This window comes from Sturnira hondurensis, unplaced genomic scaffold (assembly GCF_014824575.4).
Source record: "Sturnira hondurensis isolate 20B ecotype Veracruz unplaced genomic scaffold, ASM1482457v3 Scaffold0011291, whole genome shotgun sequence".
Lineage (NCBI taxonomy): Eukaryota > Metazoa > Chordata > Mammalia > Chiroptera > Phyllostomidae > Sturnira > Sturnira hondurensis.
In genome coordinates, this window is record NW_028083922.1 from 1,449,798 (window position 1) to 1,466,749 (window position 16,952).

At 49.5% G+C, this 16,952-nt stretch overlaps 1 protein-coding gene across 2 annotated transcripts in view; it reads left to right on the forward strand.

The window, feature by feature from the left end:
• Window positions 1-6,021: 6,021 nt before the first annotated feature.
• Window positions 6,022-16,952, forward strand: part of SIM1 (SIM bHLH transcription factor 1) — a 72,363-nt gene continuing 61,432 nt past the window's right edge. Inside the window, exons 1-2 of one of the 2 annotated variants that reach the window (XM_037059709.1) lie at window positions 6,022-6,246; window positions 7,728-8,337. In XM_037059709.1, coding sequence (XP_036915604.1) covers window positions 8,163-8,337 — 175 coding nt within the window. In that variant the 5' untranslated portion in view covers window positions 6,022-6,246; window positions 7,728-8,162. Of the gene's footprint in view, window positions 6,247-6,964; window positions 7,053-7,727; window positions 8,338-16,952 lie in introns of those variants that run through there. The other variant, XM_037059708.1, reaches the window with a different exon arrangement.

Here is a 16,952-nt window from a genome sequence, read left to right on the forward strand (position 1 = left end):
TCTCTCTAAAAGCAATGAAAAATTGTCCTCAGGTGAGGCTAAAAAAATTAAACATAAGATAAGAAATGGTGCTGATAACCTAATCTCTTTGGATTTTCCACCCAGCTTTAGGGTCTCACTTTGGACTAAGTAGAGCAGGGTGGGAGGGCTCTGCAGTGGGAGCACTGATGCACACACAACCAGCTTCATACCAGAGTAGAGCTGTGTCTTACAGATCCATCTCCTTTCCCTGAAACTCTCTCCAGTTTTCCTAAAGATGCTGGGGAGCCACAGCTGGAAAGAGGCACCCCTGTCCCAGACAGGCCCAAGAGCCACACTGACTTACCCATTTGTCACAGTAGGCACAGCATCTAGGGCCTGTGATAGTTTTAAGGTCCCACGAAATATATTATTTTACAATCAGAAGAAAAAATAAATATAAGGATAATGAGTAGCCCTGACCAGTGTGGCTCAGGTGGTTGTGTGTTGACCTGCAAAGCGAAAGGTCACCAACTCAGAAAGGGCGCATGCCTGGGTTCTGAGTTCGGTCCTGGTTGGGATGCACATAGGACACAACTGATAGATGTTTCTCTCTTTCTCCATCCCTCTAAAAAATACATAAATAAAACCTTTTAAAAAAGAATATTGAATCTATGATAATGAATCAAGCCTGAATGGCACTCATCTTCATAACAACATAATTGTAAAATATAACTTAATATTTTTATGGTGGAAGGGGCACATAAAAACATGACAGAAGTGCCCAAGAACCAGCAGTCATATTCTACATAATGTCCAGCACAGAAGGTGTAAACATCAGAGGCCCAATGGGCAGAGGCAGGCCCTCTTCCTCCACGTGCTGCTCACCTGCACCAGCACCATGTATATCTTGGGCTCTTGATGCTTAAATACTCTGGTAAAATTAGGGAATGGAAAGGGTCTTGTGGCTCAGTGGATTGAGTGCTGGCCTGAGAACAGAAGGGTTGCCAGTTGGATTCCCAGTTAGGGCACATGCCTAGGTTGTGGGTCAGGTCTCCAGTAGGGGGTGCACAAGAGGCAATCACATATTGGTGTTTCTCTCCCTCTTTCTCCCTCCCTCCCCCTCTTTTAAAAATCTTTTTTTTTTTAAAGAAAGAAATTAGGGAATAGTTTCAGGGCCAAAAGGAAAAACCAGTGCTTCTCTGCCATTTTCCCAATGCGTCTTACCCATGGTCAATTGACCCAACTCTCTAAACTTTTTCTTCCCTATAGCCTTGCAGGAAACCCTGCACCCCTAAAATCTTCTGAAAGTACCTCTACCACTTGCCTGCCTTCTGAAGCCACTCCCCCCAGAAGGGTGGCCTGGCTAGGTTCCAGGGTCCTCCTATCCTTGGTAAGACCCATTATCACCTTTTCTAAGGAGGCAGGAATGACCCTTCTTCAGAAACCCCAGCCCATCACCACAGAGAACCTCATCCTAACCTCAACTAGACAGTCATAGGATTTTATGCCATATGCTCAAGATCCTACAATAGCAGAAGTGTCACTTCAAATTTTTACCCTCCTGACAATCTGCACCTGAGACAAGCCTTGAAAAACAGACCAAAGCGATGGTTTTCTAAGTGTGGTTCCCTGACTGGCAGCACCAGCATCCCCTGGAAAACTGTTAGAAGGCAAATTATTGAGTCCCACCCCAGAGCTGCCAGCAAACTCTGGGACTGGGAGTGGGGACAGCAACCCCCGTTTTAACAGGCCCTCCAGGCAATTCCAACGCAGGCTCAAGTTACAGAACAGCCAGGAGCATTGGGGCCCAGATTTTCAAGGGCAGACTCCTCAGTGAGTCCATGGAGGGTGGGACCCAGAAATGTGTCCCAGACGCCAGACGCACTTGGTCCCAAGGCCCAAGCCAACAGAAAGGTACTTCCCCGGGATCCTGGAGTGACCCCAGGAGGATAGGCATGAGCGGCGGCTATTGGAGACTGCGGGCCTTTCCCAGCAACTTCAGTGGGACCGCGCCCATAGCTGGGTTGAAGCTGCGTCCTCGCTGCCTGGTGGGAGGTGTCAGCCACGCCCCCCTCTCGGACCTCTTCTCATTCCCGCTAACTGAGCTGCCTGGCGCACTTACCACCCCGGCCTTGACACACCTTTCCGAATGCCAACTCCGGAGTCCAACAGGCATTTACGATTCCTGGCAAATCAGAATGGGGCTCGAGGGTCCATATTTAAAGGCAGCACTCCGCCACCCCTTCTCCCCAGGTGAACCAGAGGTTAGGCTGGGTCTGGAAGCCGGTCATGTTTTTGGATTAGAGGGATCCGCCTCATGAGAATGCCTTGCCCACTCCGCCTAGAGGCAGCTTCCTTGGTAGCCCTTGAGTACCTTGGTCAGGGGTACTAAACTGGGCTCAGAGAAGGGTAACTCTACACAAACCCAAAGGCTCTCAGACCTGAAGGGAGTGAATGAAGCACACGCCCTTTGATACACGCAATTCTGAGATGCCCCTCACCCTTTTGGAGGCCAAAGACCCCACTACGCCCCCTTCCGACCACCCCTCCTTCGCTTGTGAGCCCCGCAGGAGCTGGGGTGCGCTCCTGAAATGCACACAGAGCATGGTTTGCCCTTAGGAATCCAAGAGTCTTTCAACCCCAAGTCTCAAACCAACGTTGATTTTCAGCTTTTGAACACCTTGGTTGTGCACCTGTGCCCAGCTTTGCTGGATTACACACACACACACACACACACACACACATCATTTCTAGCTGGATTTCTGGAAAGGACAATGATAAAAAGTGCCCACGGAGCAGCAGGCACCCACTGGCTCCTGTCTTCAGAATTCTGTTTCCAGTGCAAGTGCGCACAGTTTAAGCGGCATTCTGGTTTCTTGGCAACGAATTCAAGGTACATTAGATCACAATGTCAAAATCTGGGTGGAAAATATAATCCAGAATATTTGGAGAAACCATATAACATCCTGACCTGCAGTCACCACTCTTATTTTTCAAGTTGGTGTATTTTTTTTCCTTTTTTCTTCAGTTTGTAACCACTGAAAGCTCTTTTTTGGACATTTCCACAGTCAGTAAGTCAGGCGCCTAAACAGCAGTACCTCAGAAGAGGGCTGTTTTGTTTTTTGCATAAAATATCTTACTTGCAAACATCCTAACCAAACAAGTAATATTTACTGTAATTTAAAAATTTTTAAATATATCTGCTTTTTTGTGGCTTATCCTATCCCTTGTTTTCTAGTAGATCTTCTTCACCGCGTCAGAATTTTAAGGGGCTCTTGTTTCGGCCCGGACATTGCAAAGTCTAAATGTGGTAATAAAACAGGGCTACAGCAGGATTCACTTACGTACATGGAAAAAGAAAATCATTAATTATTTTCCTAGACATTAATATTTCCCTAGATAAATTCTCCTTTCTAGCGGTAAAAGAGTGAACATCTGGATATAACATACTGAGATATTTAAATGACTATCTTTGGATTTTGCATCTTGATCATAAATATATCCTTCTTCTTGATCGGGGCTGTGAGCTTTGTACAATCGTGTTTATGCGCTGTGCGCACGTGTAGAAGTGCATGTGTGCGTCCCTAGCAGTCTGTAAAAAAGAGAAAAAGTATGTTTCTGGGGTGGGGGAGCACAGAAATCACTCTCAGTTTGATAAGATGCTCAAGCATCAGGGCGCCGAGAGGAGTTACCAGCAGGTCTGTGTCCAAATGGGAATCGGCACCACAACGGCCCGGCTTGGGGCCGTTGCGCTGCGGCTTGGCGGTTTGCACCGGAATTCTGCTGAGTGTTCTCTTGGTCTTTTATAACCCAAGGGTTCAGCTTTTCTAGTCTGGACTTTGCCTGATGTTGGGAGAGGTCAGGCGGCCCTCGGAGACCCCCTCCTCTTGGTTTCCGGAGCGCGCAGCCTTCAGTGCCTGCACAGGGGGTCGTCCGGGCGGGCTGAGACCGGGCTCTAAGTGGGCAGCATCCAAAGCCGCTCCCAAGGTGCAAGAGACTCCCATGGGCAAGATGTCGCGGTCGTTCTAGGCTGTTCGCCCATATTGAGGAATTGGGGGGGGGGCGGGGGGGTTAAGAGTGGAGGAGCAAGGTGTTTATTTACAGATCGGTTCGGGCTTCTTCCCGCATTAGGATGGCGTTCTGGGGCTGCGCAGACATGCCTGGGGGACAGAGGGCTACAGGCAGAGGCGCCCTCGCAAGAAAGGAGCGGCCTGTTGCGTTGTGGATCGGCTGCCTGTGCCCATTTCTTTCTTTTCTGGGGCTTTCCCTCTTATACTGACAAAGAGGTGGGTATGATTCGCCAGGAAATTTAGTACCAAGAAATTTATTAAGAATTTCTCACGCTAGAGCCCAACCCAAATTGTCAGAACACTTGGGAGGCACCTTGGGTTTCGGTTCACGCCCCAGACTGGAGCGGGGGTGGGGGGCGGGGAGCGCGTGCGGGGCGGGAGGGCGGGGCCGCCTGGAGGGCGCGAGGCGACCGGGCGGGGGCAGTGAAGGAGCCTCGTTCTGGCTACAGACTAAGTTCAAAGATTAGAAAAACAGGTGTTACGTCGCTATGCTAATTCACTCTCTGAGTAAACTCAGCTCCGACAGTTGTGTGCGGAGGACTTAGCGAGAGGGCCATGGCTGTGCATTCACTTTGTTTATTAAACGACATCTTCTCGGTTCATCAACAACTGAGCATCACCGGGACGATGGTGCAGACCGCCTGGGCCCCCAGGACGTCGCCTTCGCTGCGAAGACTTCCATACTCATTTTGCTCATCTTGCTTCACAGGGCAAAACACGACATGTCTTCTAGGTCAAACGCACCCAGTACGCAGATCCCGGCATCGCCTAATCCCCCAGAGAGCCCCTGGCGTGGGCCAGGGTCTCAGACTCCCGAAAAGGCACGAACACACCTGCACGTTGTTTGAAGTAGAGATAGGGTTTAAAGCAACCGCAGACTTAACTGAAATCCTTTCTAGAACACAGTTGGACTAGAAAGCCACTTCTTGCCCCTAAAGTGTCATTGCATAGCCTGGCAGCTCCAATTTGCCCCTAAGATCTGTCCAGGCTGGAGAAGGAGGAAACAAGGGTCATAGAAGGTCCTCTCACTTCTACAAACACACATCCCCTCTCTTTACATGCGGTAGTTACTTAATCTTACCCGGTTTTTCTGGAATCTTGTCTGTAGGGAGCCACAGTACTTCTCTGTATTCCTACTCATCTCTCTTAGTGCACGGCTCGGTGGTCAGACCGCCCAGAACCAGGTCTCTAATTGGCTACAGCCTCTGCTGTAGATTATAGCCCATTAGCTGGATTCAAGTTTTGAAACACCTACAAATCTCCATGTTTAGTTTTTTTTCTTATTCTCTTTCTATATTAAACATTCACCTCCTCTTGCCAGGTGTTTCCCAGATGTGTAAATACCCCCAGAAGCCTCCGGTTGTCGCTCTGAAAGCTTACTGCCATTGGGCGGCAAGGATGTGGCAGATGTCTGGAATTTTTCATAAACACTCTTAAAGTTGTTCCGAACCACAGCAGAATGGCACACAGCCCTCTTCAGAGAATGTGTGTGTTTTCTCAGCGGCAATCAGAGCCGCCACGGAGAGGATGAGCACGTTCCTGGCGTTCTCACCCTTTCACGGCCGTTGACACCACTGCGGTCGGCGCACCTCGGGGAGCTGAGTCGTGGTGACCCGCAGCACCGAAACCGAGCCGGGAGTCGTGTCTTTAGGGAGGGATTCGCAAGCAGCAAAGATTGTCCTGGGGGACAAGCCGATTTTTTCCCGTTGCTCTCTGTTTTTCCTCTTGACAGAGGGAAGGCGAATCAAATTCCGCCTCTAAGATAACATTTGCCAGCAACAATACTTGCAAGCGCTTGTTTACAGGGCTCCTGTCGGGGAATTGTGAATGCTTTAAATTCATTCACGTAAACCATTCTTTCTGTAAGGCACAATCATGTTAGACTTTTGTTTTGTGAAACAAAGCCCAACAAAAGTCTTCGTTCACATTTAGAACAAGGGAATATGTGAGATCTCTAACTCAATTTTGGCCTGAAATGTAACCTCTTTTTCCGCTATTGTTCCCTATCTGCTCCGCAAAGGAAAACTCCACCGATGAGCCTTCCACGGTGAACGATCAGCCCCCAAACTCTACCCATTTCGGGGAAAAGTGCTCCTCTTTGGGATGAATTGAAAGACGGGTATGTTTATCTCCTCTGGCGAAGAATTCGATGTGGCCTTAGATTCAGACAAAGGTGAAAGATAAAGTGAAACCCATCGCCGGGCCGGAGCACAAGGTGGGCCCTGCGACGCGCCAGCGAGAAGGGCGCGGCCGCCGGGTCGGCCCCTGGCGAGCCCCTGCCGCCGTCTGAACGGCCCCGCCCCCCACCGCCTGACCTCCGCGGCCTCCCGCGGCTGCCCGCATCTAGCGGTTGCCCCCGCCACTGCGGTGCCGCCGCCGCGGGCTGAGTGCTTAGCCGCTGGGCCCCAGAGAGCTCGGGTCCTGCGCGGGTCCACCGCTTGCGAGGCCCGGAAGCCTGGCGCAACGGTGGTTGCTGGACAGCGCAGACCCCGGCGCCCGGGTCTTGCCGGGAGCAACGCGACCACGCGAGCGGCCAGGCCCGGAGCCGGGCGCGGGGACGCGCGGGGAGCAGAGCGAGGCGCGCTCTCGCCACTCAGCTCCGTGGGCCAGTGAGCGCCGGCCCCTGTGCGCGCCGGACCAATCGGAAGCCAGGAGGGTTGTGAGTGGCACTCGGGGAGGGCGGGGGAGAGCCGGCCCGGGAGCGAAGTTGAAGCTAAACCCTGCAATGTATAAAGAAGTTACAGGGGGGCGTTTTCGGCTTCCAATTAGGAATTACACTAGCAACTACCCAGGAGGAGGATTCTAAAACTACCTCACCCGTCCCAAAGCCTGCGTCCCCCTTTTCCTCCCAGGCACCCCTCCCCCAATTCATGACCGGGAGAGCAAAGGGAGACGGGGCGCTCTCTGCTCCTCTCTGCCGGTGGGAAGCGGAGAGGCCCGCGGGGTTGCATAGTGGGACCGTAGACATGAGTCCAATTACGAGGGCGCCTCCGCACCCGTTGCCGCCAGCGGGGACTGAAGGTAGGTGAAGCGGAGGACACCCTGCGCCCGCCCAGTGGCACGAGAAGCCCTACCGCTGAGGGAGAGGGGCTGGACCGCCTCCCACCTCCACCCCCCGCCCCAGCCCGGGTGCCTGCGAGGGGCTGTTGCGAATGTGCCACCTGTTAACCTAGCGCCTTCTTGCCCGGAGTGTTGCCGCCCCTGCTGGGCGAGGAGAACGCCGGGTCGCCTCGGGGGACCCGAGGGACTTGGTGTGTAAGTGCCACTTTTTTGAGGAGTCCCTGAGACTTCAGATCCAAGTTGGAAGGGTAGTCAAGTTCCAGATCTGCTAAAGTGGGGTGGCCGAAAGGCAGCCCCCAAGCAGTAGAGGTTCGGACTAGCGGGACCTGCTTTGCGGGGACGAGCGCCTGGACCTGGCGCGGACACTGGCGGCCGAGGGTCTTCAAAACTGTGGTTGCGCCGTTTAGCCAACTTCCCGGGGGACTGGAATATGCGGCTGACCTGGGTGCGGGAATGCGGGCAAGCATTGTCTGCAGGGGGCTCAGTTTCTCTGCTGACTTCTCCGTATTTTAAACAAACAAACGAAAACACCGAGGAGAGCAGAGGCGCGCCGAGGCCCGGTCCGGAATTCGGGCGAGGGCAGGAGGGATTGCGGAGCCGCAGATCTCTCACACTCTGATGCTGTTGTCTTCACAGTGGCCTGAGAGTCGTCCGGCCTTCCAGTTCTGTGCACAGAGACTTGGAGCCGTCTCAAATGCCGCGGAACTGAAGAGCGAACGTCGGGGATTATGTCGATTTTCCGAGGACCGGGGTTCGCAGCGCCGAACAGAAGAAAAGGCTGCCTCCTCGGGGGTCCCGCCGGCATTTGATATCTAGAAACTGCCAGGACGCCCAGATTGCCCTGGATTAGCAACTTTCCTGTATCTGCATCCCGTATTTTTAAAGAAACTAGTTTCTGTTCGCCGCGTTGGTCTTTTACCATCACTAATACACCGAAGCAAAGACTTTAGTCTTTTCATGGAAAGTATGCTTTATATTTTTGCCAAATATGATCTGTAAGTGAAAGTTTATTTTGGTTTTGAATGAATCTGTGGAGTTTCTGTTGTAAGAAGAAAGGGGGAACGAGACACAATGAAAGAGAAGTCCAAAAATGCTGCCCGGACTAGGAGGGAGAAGGAAAACAGTGAATTTTATGAACTGGCTAAGTTACTGCCTTTGCCCTCGGCTATCACTTCGCAGTTGGACAAAGCATCCATAATCAGACTCACGACCAGCTATCTCAAAATGAGAGTAGTGTTCCCAGAAGGTAAGTGACTTTGCCCAGATGGAATTTCAAAGACAGAAGGGGTAGAGGATTTGCCAGCCAGTGTGTGAACCTGTACCGCTGGGAGGGAGAAGTACATTCATACTTTCACACACTCTCTGCAAAGGGAAGTTTAGCATGGCTGCTTGACTGAGGACCTCTATGAACTTAGAAATCCTGTTGCTTTTTCTTGGCTCCTTCTGCATCCCCATTAATACTTTCTCTTCAGTCCATCAGATATGTTTGGTTGGGAAGCAGCCCAACACTGCTTTTGTCAACACTTCAGATACTGGGCTCAATTGAAAGTACTACTAATCCAAACATGACTCTCTTTTTTTTTATTCCTCTCGTTGGAATTGTATCTGGTAGAAAGCAGGAACACTGCCAAATTCTTATATTTTTGCTACGTATAGCGAGACCAGTGCACATGAAGCTAGGGAAACTGGATAATAACTTCTCTATATGTTTATAATTCTGTAAATGAAAAGAAAGCATATTCATAGACAAATATGTCCTGAATTTACCCAGTCTGTTGACTGCTGATAGCAGATTTATTTTGAGTCTTTGAGATAGTCACAGATTCTGAAACTAACTTTGCAACTCTGGGCTAGAGAGTATCTCTGGGATAATCGGCTAGTCCCTTAAAACATAAGATTGAATTAATTTGGCTAGCCCACTTAGAAAATATCTTCTAGGTTGTAGGTTGGCAAATGAGTCATGGGAAAATTGTCTTAGAAGGACTAGAAGTTAGAATATCTGAGCTGTTGACATGATTTTAAATGTGTATTTATATTATGAAGATTCTCTGTGTGAAAATAGCATAGTCCTCACAAAACACTCTCCTGTATAAAATAACATTTACACTCACTGTGAGAAAGACACTTCTGCCTTCTTCTCCATTCTTTCCTTTACTGACGTTCAAATAGCATGAACAGATCTAAAATATATATTTTAGATATGTCATTTCTGAGGGAAAGCTTTTGAACATGTGAAGGAGAAGAGACCAAATAAACAAAAATTGAAGAGAAAGAACCCAGTTTGTTTACAAACCAGAACTTCTTATTTGCCCCAGAGAAGTTTATGTTATTGTTGCTTTTGGTGTTTGGGGTTTGTTTTCTTCTAAGAAAATAGGTGGAAGGAAATAGTCATTATTTGGCTTGGAGTTTCGTTTTGCTTGATCTTGATTAAAAGTTACTGCCTGAATCATAACCTTGCAAAACATGCCCCCCAAATTAGTCAGGGGCACTAAAGGAAAGCTTTCACATTATAGCTCAATTTTACCCTAAAACTGTCAGTAGTGTTACAGTCATTTTGTCATAGAGCAGTTCTTTGCACAGTCTCATCTGACCCTGGAAACTACAGGAGGAAAGGAATCAAAACCTAAAGTGCCTGAAAAGTTACAGAGAGAGAGAGAGAGAGAGAGAGAAAGAGAAAGAGGAGGAGGAGGACTTCTGTATTAAAACTGATATTTCCTATTCAAACTCCGCTGAGAATTGTTGGTGGGGGAAATTACTGTGATGCTACACCGCCTTATGTTTAAAAAGGAGATCTCGTTGTCTTTTATACTGTCAGCGCCTACTTTATAAAAATAAAGCTATTGCGAACTCCGCTGGTCGCGCTGTTCCTAACAGGATTATTAGCAGTGATTTGTCAGCCCCTGCGGTCTCAGTGGGCTCCCTTTCTGCGTGATTTCTAGCGGGTCTCGTCAATTATCGGTGCCAATGTCGCTCTCTGTTTGATCAGAAGAAGCATATGGTGCTGCTTGTGGGGCTGCAAGTAATCGCGGGAGGAAGACGGTAGCAGGTCTGCACTCCTGGGCGGGCACAGAGAGGGACCTGCGCACCCGGGGAGTCCTTGGGCCAGGGCGCTCCTCTGTGTTGTGCAGACCCTGGACAGGCGGCCCGAAGGGGATCCGGGCTGGGTTTTGTCGTTTTGTTTTTGTTTTTAAGAGAGCAAGCTTTCTTATTTAAATGCTAATTCTAAAGATTATAAATCGCGTGATAAATAAATTGTTTTAGCCAACTTCTTCGTATTTTAAAGAGAGCGCTGATGAAGACTCCCGCTGGAGTTTGGTTGGTGGCCAGCACGGTCCCCTGTGGCTACCTTAACTGATGACTGTGCTTTCCACAGCGCCCCTTACCTTCCTCCGGAGCCCTGGGCCCCGGGCTCCTCCTCCCTCCCTTCAGCGGGTGAGTGTGAGTTTATGGGGAGGAGGGGATGGACGATGTGTGAACTCTGGGCACATCATTTATTTCTCCGGCTACTGTTGAGCTCATAACTCACCCCGCAGCCTCCACACGGTGAGTTAGACAGGGTCATCCGAACAGCTGGCTGCTCGGGATGAGGTTTTAATTTTGAGGATAGCTTCAAAAATTCAAAACCCAAACACATGCGTTAAAAATATCCAACAACATCAGCAACAAACCGACACCCCGACGTTTTTTAAGGAGTGAAATAATCCCAAGGGAAGAACCATGCATAACCTGCAGAGGGTGCCAAATTTGGGTTCAGCCAGGGACGGAGGGCGGGGGTGGACAAGACCGGGTCCATAGCAGTGGGGGAAACGGAGCACTGTACATGGAGATTCTTTTTGTGTGTGATAAAAAATGAAAATAATTTGAAAATGAAGTTTGTTTTTAGACCTTAACATCATCCCAGCACATAGTAGGTCTTCAATAAGATTTTATTTTCAGGATAGGAGATAGTTGTTTCATAATGGTAAGCCTTCTTTCACATGTAGCATGGATTTTGCAAGGTATACAGTCTAAGATAATCACAAATCTGGCGACACAAGCATAACAACGACTGTATGACTGTATTGTTTTTGCTCACATATATTTAACCCATCATACCCTTCATGCCCAAAGGCTTAAGTAAACAAAAGTCCTTCCATATTTGTATTTGAAAAATGGTTTAAATCCCAAAATATTGTTCACCCCTGTCCAATTGCGGAATACATCCTTCCCACCAGCATCTAGCAGATTGCTTGTCTGAGGGGAAACTTCAGCTCTTACTTATCTGAATAGAGAAAATTGAGCTGTTGAGGGAAAAATTAGAGAGAGAGGAAGAAAGGGGTATGGATGCCTGGAATTGTTAAGAATAAAACATTAGATTGGAGATTTTACAGTAAAAAAAAAACCCTCAAGGAATATTACTGTGAAATCATTAAAACTGCGTATCTCCCAATTGGCAATGTATCCTATTCTAAAATGGTCTTGCAAAGAGAAAAATATCGAGGCCTCTAGAAAAGTATTTGGCATTATCAAAGACAGAAAGACAGAATAATAAAAAGATGATGTCACCTTATTGTGCAAAATAAGATGAACTCAACTAAAAAATATATTTGTAATCCAGATATCATACAGGTTCTTGGCTGGGGGTGTAGTGGCTTACAGAATAACCTTTGAAAAGACCAGACATATTTACAAACCTACAGCCTTTCAGAATCCTGGTAACATCACACTACCATTTCATACTCACAATGTCTTGGGAAAATAAAAATAATTAAGGAATTGGAATTAGTAACTGTGCAAGAAAGAGAGTCTGGAAAGACAAGGATGATTAAACAAACCTCCACAGACTCTTTCCATAATATTCACCTCAAGACTGAACTCAAGATTGAAATCCTTAATCACCTTTTTTTTTTTTTTGAAGCCAAGAACTGAAAGAGAAAAAGAGGCCCCATTTCCCACGTGGATGGGTGATTTAAGGCTGTTTTTCTTGCTGCTTGGGGAAATGATTGAGCATTAGGTTTCCATGTTTATTTTCTTACATAAGTTTTTCTCATTTAAAAGCCTTTAAGCACAGTTTATGCTCCACGCTAGGTTTCTCTGTTTAATTCCAGTTTTGATGTTGACTTAAAATCTAGAGGACTGAACTAAATTCCATGCCGAGCATTCGCAAGGCAGATTTATGTGCTAGAAATTGTAGATCAGCTCAATGAAAAAAAAAAAAACTTTTTTCTTTAAACGGAGGATCACTAATAAAAACAGTAACAAACAACACAAAAAAACCCCTCCAACATAAACAGCGTATCATAATCGGTGGCGGGTGCTTTTAAACAGGATGCAGTCAGGGTCTCTGAAGATAAAATCAGGACGACTTTCCAGAGAGCAAGTGTGATTTCTAGGGAGTTACTTTTCAATTCCGGGTAATCTTGGCAGCTTCGAGCTTTCACACTCAAAAATGTAGATACAGTCAAGCCTAGATAGCGACACGCAGCTGAGTCTTGCCGGGTGTCGCTATCTGCCGGCCCAGGTATTGCTCAGGAGAACGTTGACACCCAGCTGCTATGTTAGGGTTTTTGCTGTCCACTCATTGTCAGTCTCTGATTCACAGAATTAAATTTTTGTGGAGGTGAGAAGTACCTTCAATTATTTAGCAACGGGCCTACTAATCAGAAAGGACTAAACCGGTGCCCGAGAACTGCTGGGCAAACCTGCAGGGAGTCGCTTGACCTCCTTGGTGGCTCGGACAAAACCGGGGACAGCGACCTTGTCTAACCCTCGACCGCGCGCCTCCGCGCCTCCGGTACAGCATAAGCAGCGAGGAGAAGCTCGCGTAGCGGCCGGCTGGCTGTGGCCTCCAGAGGTGACCCCATACCTCCCCAGGACTGGGCCCGCCTCCGCTTCCGTGGCTGCAGCGGGGTTTGCGAGGGCTCGAGGCCTCCGTAAGGGACCTTGTCTCTGCCTGCCCAGGATTCGAGGACGCCTCCGAGCGCCTGCAGCGCCGTCCTCATGCTTTCGGGGCTACCGCCCCAAAGGGCCCGCTGCCGTCTAAACCCTAAGCTGAGATCGCGCCCCAGAGGGCCCTTGCACAGCCGCCGGAGCCCCTGTGGCTAACCAGAACCTTTGTGGGAGACGCCAGGCTGCGGGGCAGCCCTGTCGGCCTCGCCAGAGGCTGTTGTAAGACCGAGCCATCGCCCCGCCCGGCCACAATACAAGGCCCAGAGCCCTGGTGACACCGTTTGACCCTTTTCAGCCGCCACACAGGGCACCGGGGTTACTCTGCGTGCATTTTTGTCGCACGGTTTAGTTAGAACCTGGCTGAACCGCCCCCCACCCCACCCCGTCCTTGGTTCCTGCAGTTCGAGTTCTTTAGCGGCGGGCTCGAGGCTCGGACAGCCAGCGTGTCCGGCAGGCTGGATCCTGACCGGGAAGCAGGATGAGGGCGCAGAAAGTCTCCACCTCGGGCTTACACTAACTTTAGTGGATTCCCCAGGCGTGGGTGTGGATGCTTGAGACAGACAGGAGGAAGGCAGAGCGCACACCGCCACTGCCCAGTGCAGGCAAACGCAGTGGGGTCCCAAGCTGCTGAGCAGGACCGAGAGTGACCCGGCGCAAGCCACCAACGGCCCTCGGAAGGTCAGCCATACCCTCCAGCGGGCCAGAGAGGCCCACGAGTGGGGCGGGCCCCCGCGCCAGAGGTGGGGGTGGGGGTGCCTAGGTGCAGGAAGCAGCCTCCTTATGCAAAGACGCCTCCTGGATTTGAGTCTTGGCTAAGGGCGCCCAATCTCCCTCCCTCTCTTCCAGAGAATCCTGCCACCGAGGTTCCCGGAGCCCTAAGTTTGCTTGGGTGCTGGGCCCAGGGAAAAGCTTGCACAGCGAGCACTCTGAGCGCTCGGTGAGGACGCATAGGCCCTGGCGAAACCCCAGGTGGCTGAGACAAATCCCTCCGGAACCCGAAGTTAGGAGCGCGGTCTCGGAGGGGCTTTTCCTGCCTCAGTCACCAAGCGTCAATCAGGTCGGGACCACTCCTTCAGCCCTCAACATGTTGCTTTAACAGGCATATAAGGGTTATTGCGGAGATCAAAGTTTTTCGGGAACGACTAAAAGAAGGACACAGTTCTATTGGGATATCCTGTTTGTTTATCAAAAGGGGGGGGGGAGGTAGAAAAAACTCTTCCTCCTCTTCCTGTCCAGGTGACGGAGGTGATGATGCCGGGCTTGTTATCTTTATTTTGTCAAGGGTATGAAACTCATTCCGAAGGAAAAGCTCGATCAATTTATTTTTGCTACTTGCAATAACACAGCTGGATGATGCTTTGAGCTCACACTAGACCCGGGCTCATCATTCATTCGCCAAGAACGGGCCTAAATTGTGCCTGTGGGATTAGGTCAATTTTAGTGGATCTACTTCGCCTCATTTGGTTACTAATTGGTTTCTTGTTTTATAAATCGAAATCTCATTTTCAGGAAATTACAAAACCCGTGCAGTCAGTCCATTGAGGTAATCCTTGGGTCAGGGGGTATTTAAATGGAAATGGCTCCACCGCGCACTGAGGGTAAAGCAACAGTGAAACTTTGCGGGGTTTTCACATGAAATGTGAGCTAGCCCTTTAGATCCATAATAGATACATCCCTTGTAATACTACTTATGTAAATATGATAAACCAGACTGGAAGGGGGGAGGGGGCGGGGAAAAGCAAAATTTATCTGCTAAGGTTAATGTAGCATATCTTGGAACTCTTCCAAAATAGATTATGTTTTCCTTTGTCTTCGGCCACTTTAGCTGGGGAAAATCCTTTTGTCTAAAACCCGATTTAGCGATCGCCTCCCTGAGAGAGCTCCTTTTTTTCCTTTGCAAAACCCCGTTCCCTCGGCCTCACCGAATTACAAGAAAATCTTCAGATCTTGTTCCCACTGTAATCCTGCCGCAAAGGGAGCTGGTTTCCTCCTCATTTTAAACAGACAATCAAAGGATTTGCGAATTTTCTGCGGTAGGTCAAGTGCAGAAGCGAAATCTCAGCTTACCCTCCCTTGCCAACTGAAATTGGGTGCGGGAGCGCGTCACCGCAGACGAGAAGAGAAGGGGTCCGGGGAGAGGGGTCTCTAGCCCACTGCCGGGTTTTCGAAGGCGGAACCCGTGACCTGGTTTCAGAAGGTGTCCTGGACAGGTTGAAGGGCGAGCTCAGGCCTAGCGTTAGATCGGGAAAGCCCGGCAGGGTAGACGAGGGCAGCCGGTCCCTTATAAAACATTAACCCAGACTTAACCGAGTGACGGAGGTTTCCACCGGCCGGGAACGTACAGAGAAGGCAATGCTCCGTGAAAGCAAAAGGTTCCTTCAAAGGTGGGGGGTGGGGCAGGAGAGCGCGAGGAGGCCCCTGTTAACCTGCACGGGCCGGCTGTTTATTAACCTGCGGAGTGGTCTTATTTTCCCTGGCAGGCTCATACTAATGAGGCCGCAACCTGAGACCGCAAAACAGTCGGGGCGGGCGCCGGGAGTTCGGAACCAGTACTTAACCTCAGCCCATCTTGCAGGATTTTAAGATGATTCGGGTCGGGAGGCTGATCCCGGGCTTGTTCCAGACGCTTTAGGGGACCCTCATAATTTTAGAATAAATACATTCGTTGGTCTCGAGCGCACGCTCTGCGCCCTTTGGGGAGCAGCGGAAGACCTGACTGCAGAAGCAGCGCGACCTCGGTCAGCTCTGTGCGGCACAGTGCCCCAGCCCCAGGTCCCGGCCGCCGAGCCCCGGGTCCCCGTGACGCTTTGGGCTTTCAAGCCTCCGCTGGGCCCACGGCGTCCCAGGCTCTCCCAGAGGATCCTTTCCCCTTTCCACATTTCAATCTCCCTAGCCAACCCTACCCGCCACTTTGCGGGGTGGGGTGGGGGTGGGATCTTTGAGCCAGAAACCTAGGGGGACAGTTAGGCCGAGATGGGAGGAGCAAAGAGAAGGTGACAATGCAAGGAACGTGTACAGGCTGTTGTGCAGGTGGCCCTCCAAATTGGTCCAGTAGGACCATAGGGATTAGGGTGGTGGAGTCACTCTGGGAAGGGAAACGGGGGCGGGCTAAACAGGCAGGAGGGGTGGAAGAAAGAGGCAGAGGAGCCCCAGGGCTGGTGGGGGCATCAGCGTTTGTAGAGCAGTGGGGAGATCGTTACATTTATTTAGATGTGCAAACATCCAGAAAGGCCCAATTTGAGCTTAAGGGGTGCTCACAGTTCCTTGTTACCAGGGTTTGGATGGTTTGTTCAGGAAGCAGATCCTGGTCAACACTTTTAGGAACTGAACTCCATGTTTTGTTCTGAAAGATCTACCCACAACCCCATATTACAGTGAGGGTGTATTTGTCACTGTGTGTGTACTTCATAGTGATTTGCCCTGTACCCCAGTAAATTAGTACATAGTCCCCCCTTTTTTGGTCATGTTAAATCTTGTTTAATTGTGTAAACATTTCATAGTAAAATTCATTTCAGCAGCAACACTGTTAAAAGATATTACCCATAAAAAGTTTAACCTAGGTCTGGGCAAATTTCTTCTATCTTATTTTTCATTTTCTTTCTGCAAACAGGTACTATAGTGTCTCCACGTTCATTTTTAAAAATTCAGCCACAGGCATCCTGAGAATTTTATTTTTCAATCATCACCTGAAAAAAAATGGTTTGTGGCAAAGCCTGGAAAGAGCTTAGTGTGAAAGCAAGAAGGATAGGAAGCGGTTGCCTTTGTTAACGTGGTACCTGGAAAGTAGAGAAAGCGAATAATTCTCTATATCCAGAAGGTCATGAATATATTGCTAAAACAGTGTTAGAACCTTCAAATAGCTGACTTCAAAAGAAAACCTGTGCTGTTTCAGGGGGAGTGAGATGAGACTTGGGATTAGGATGTGTAAGGGTG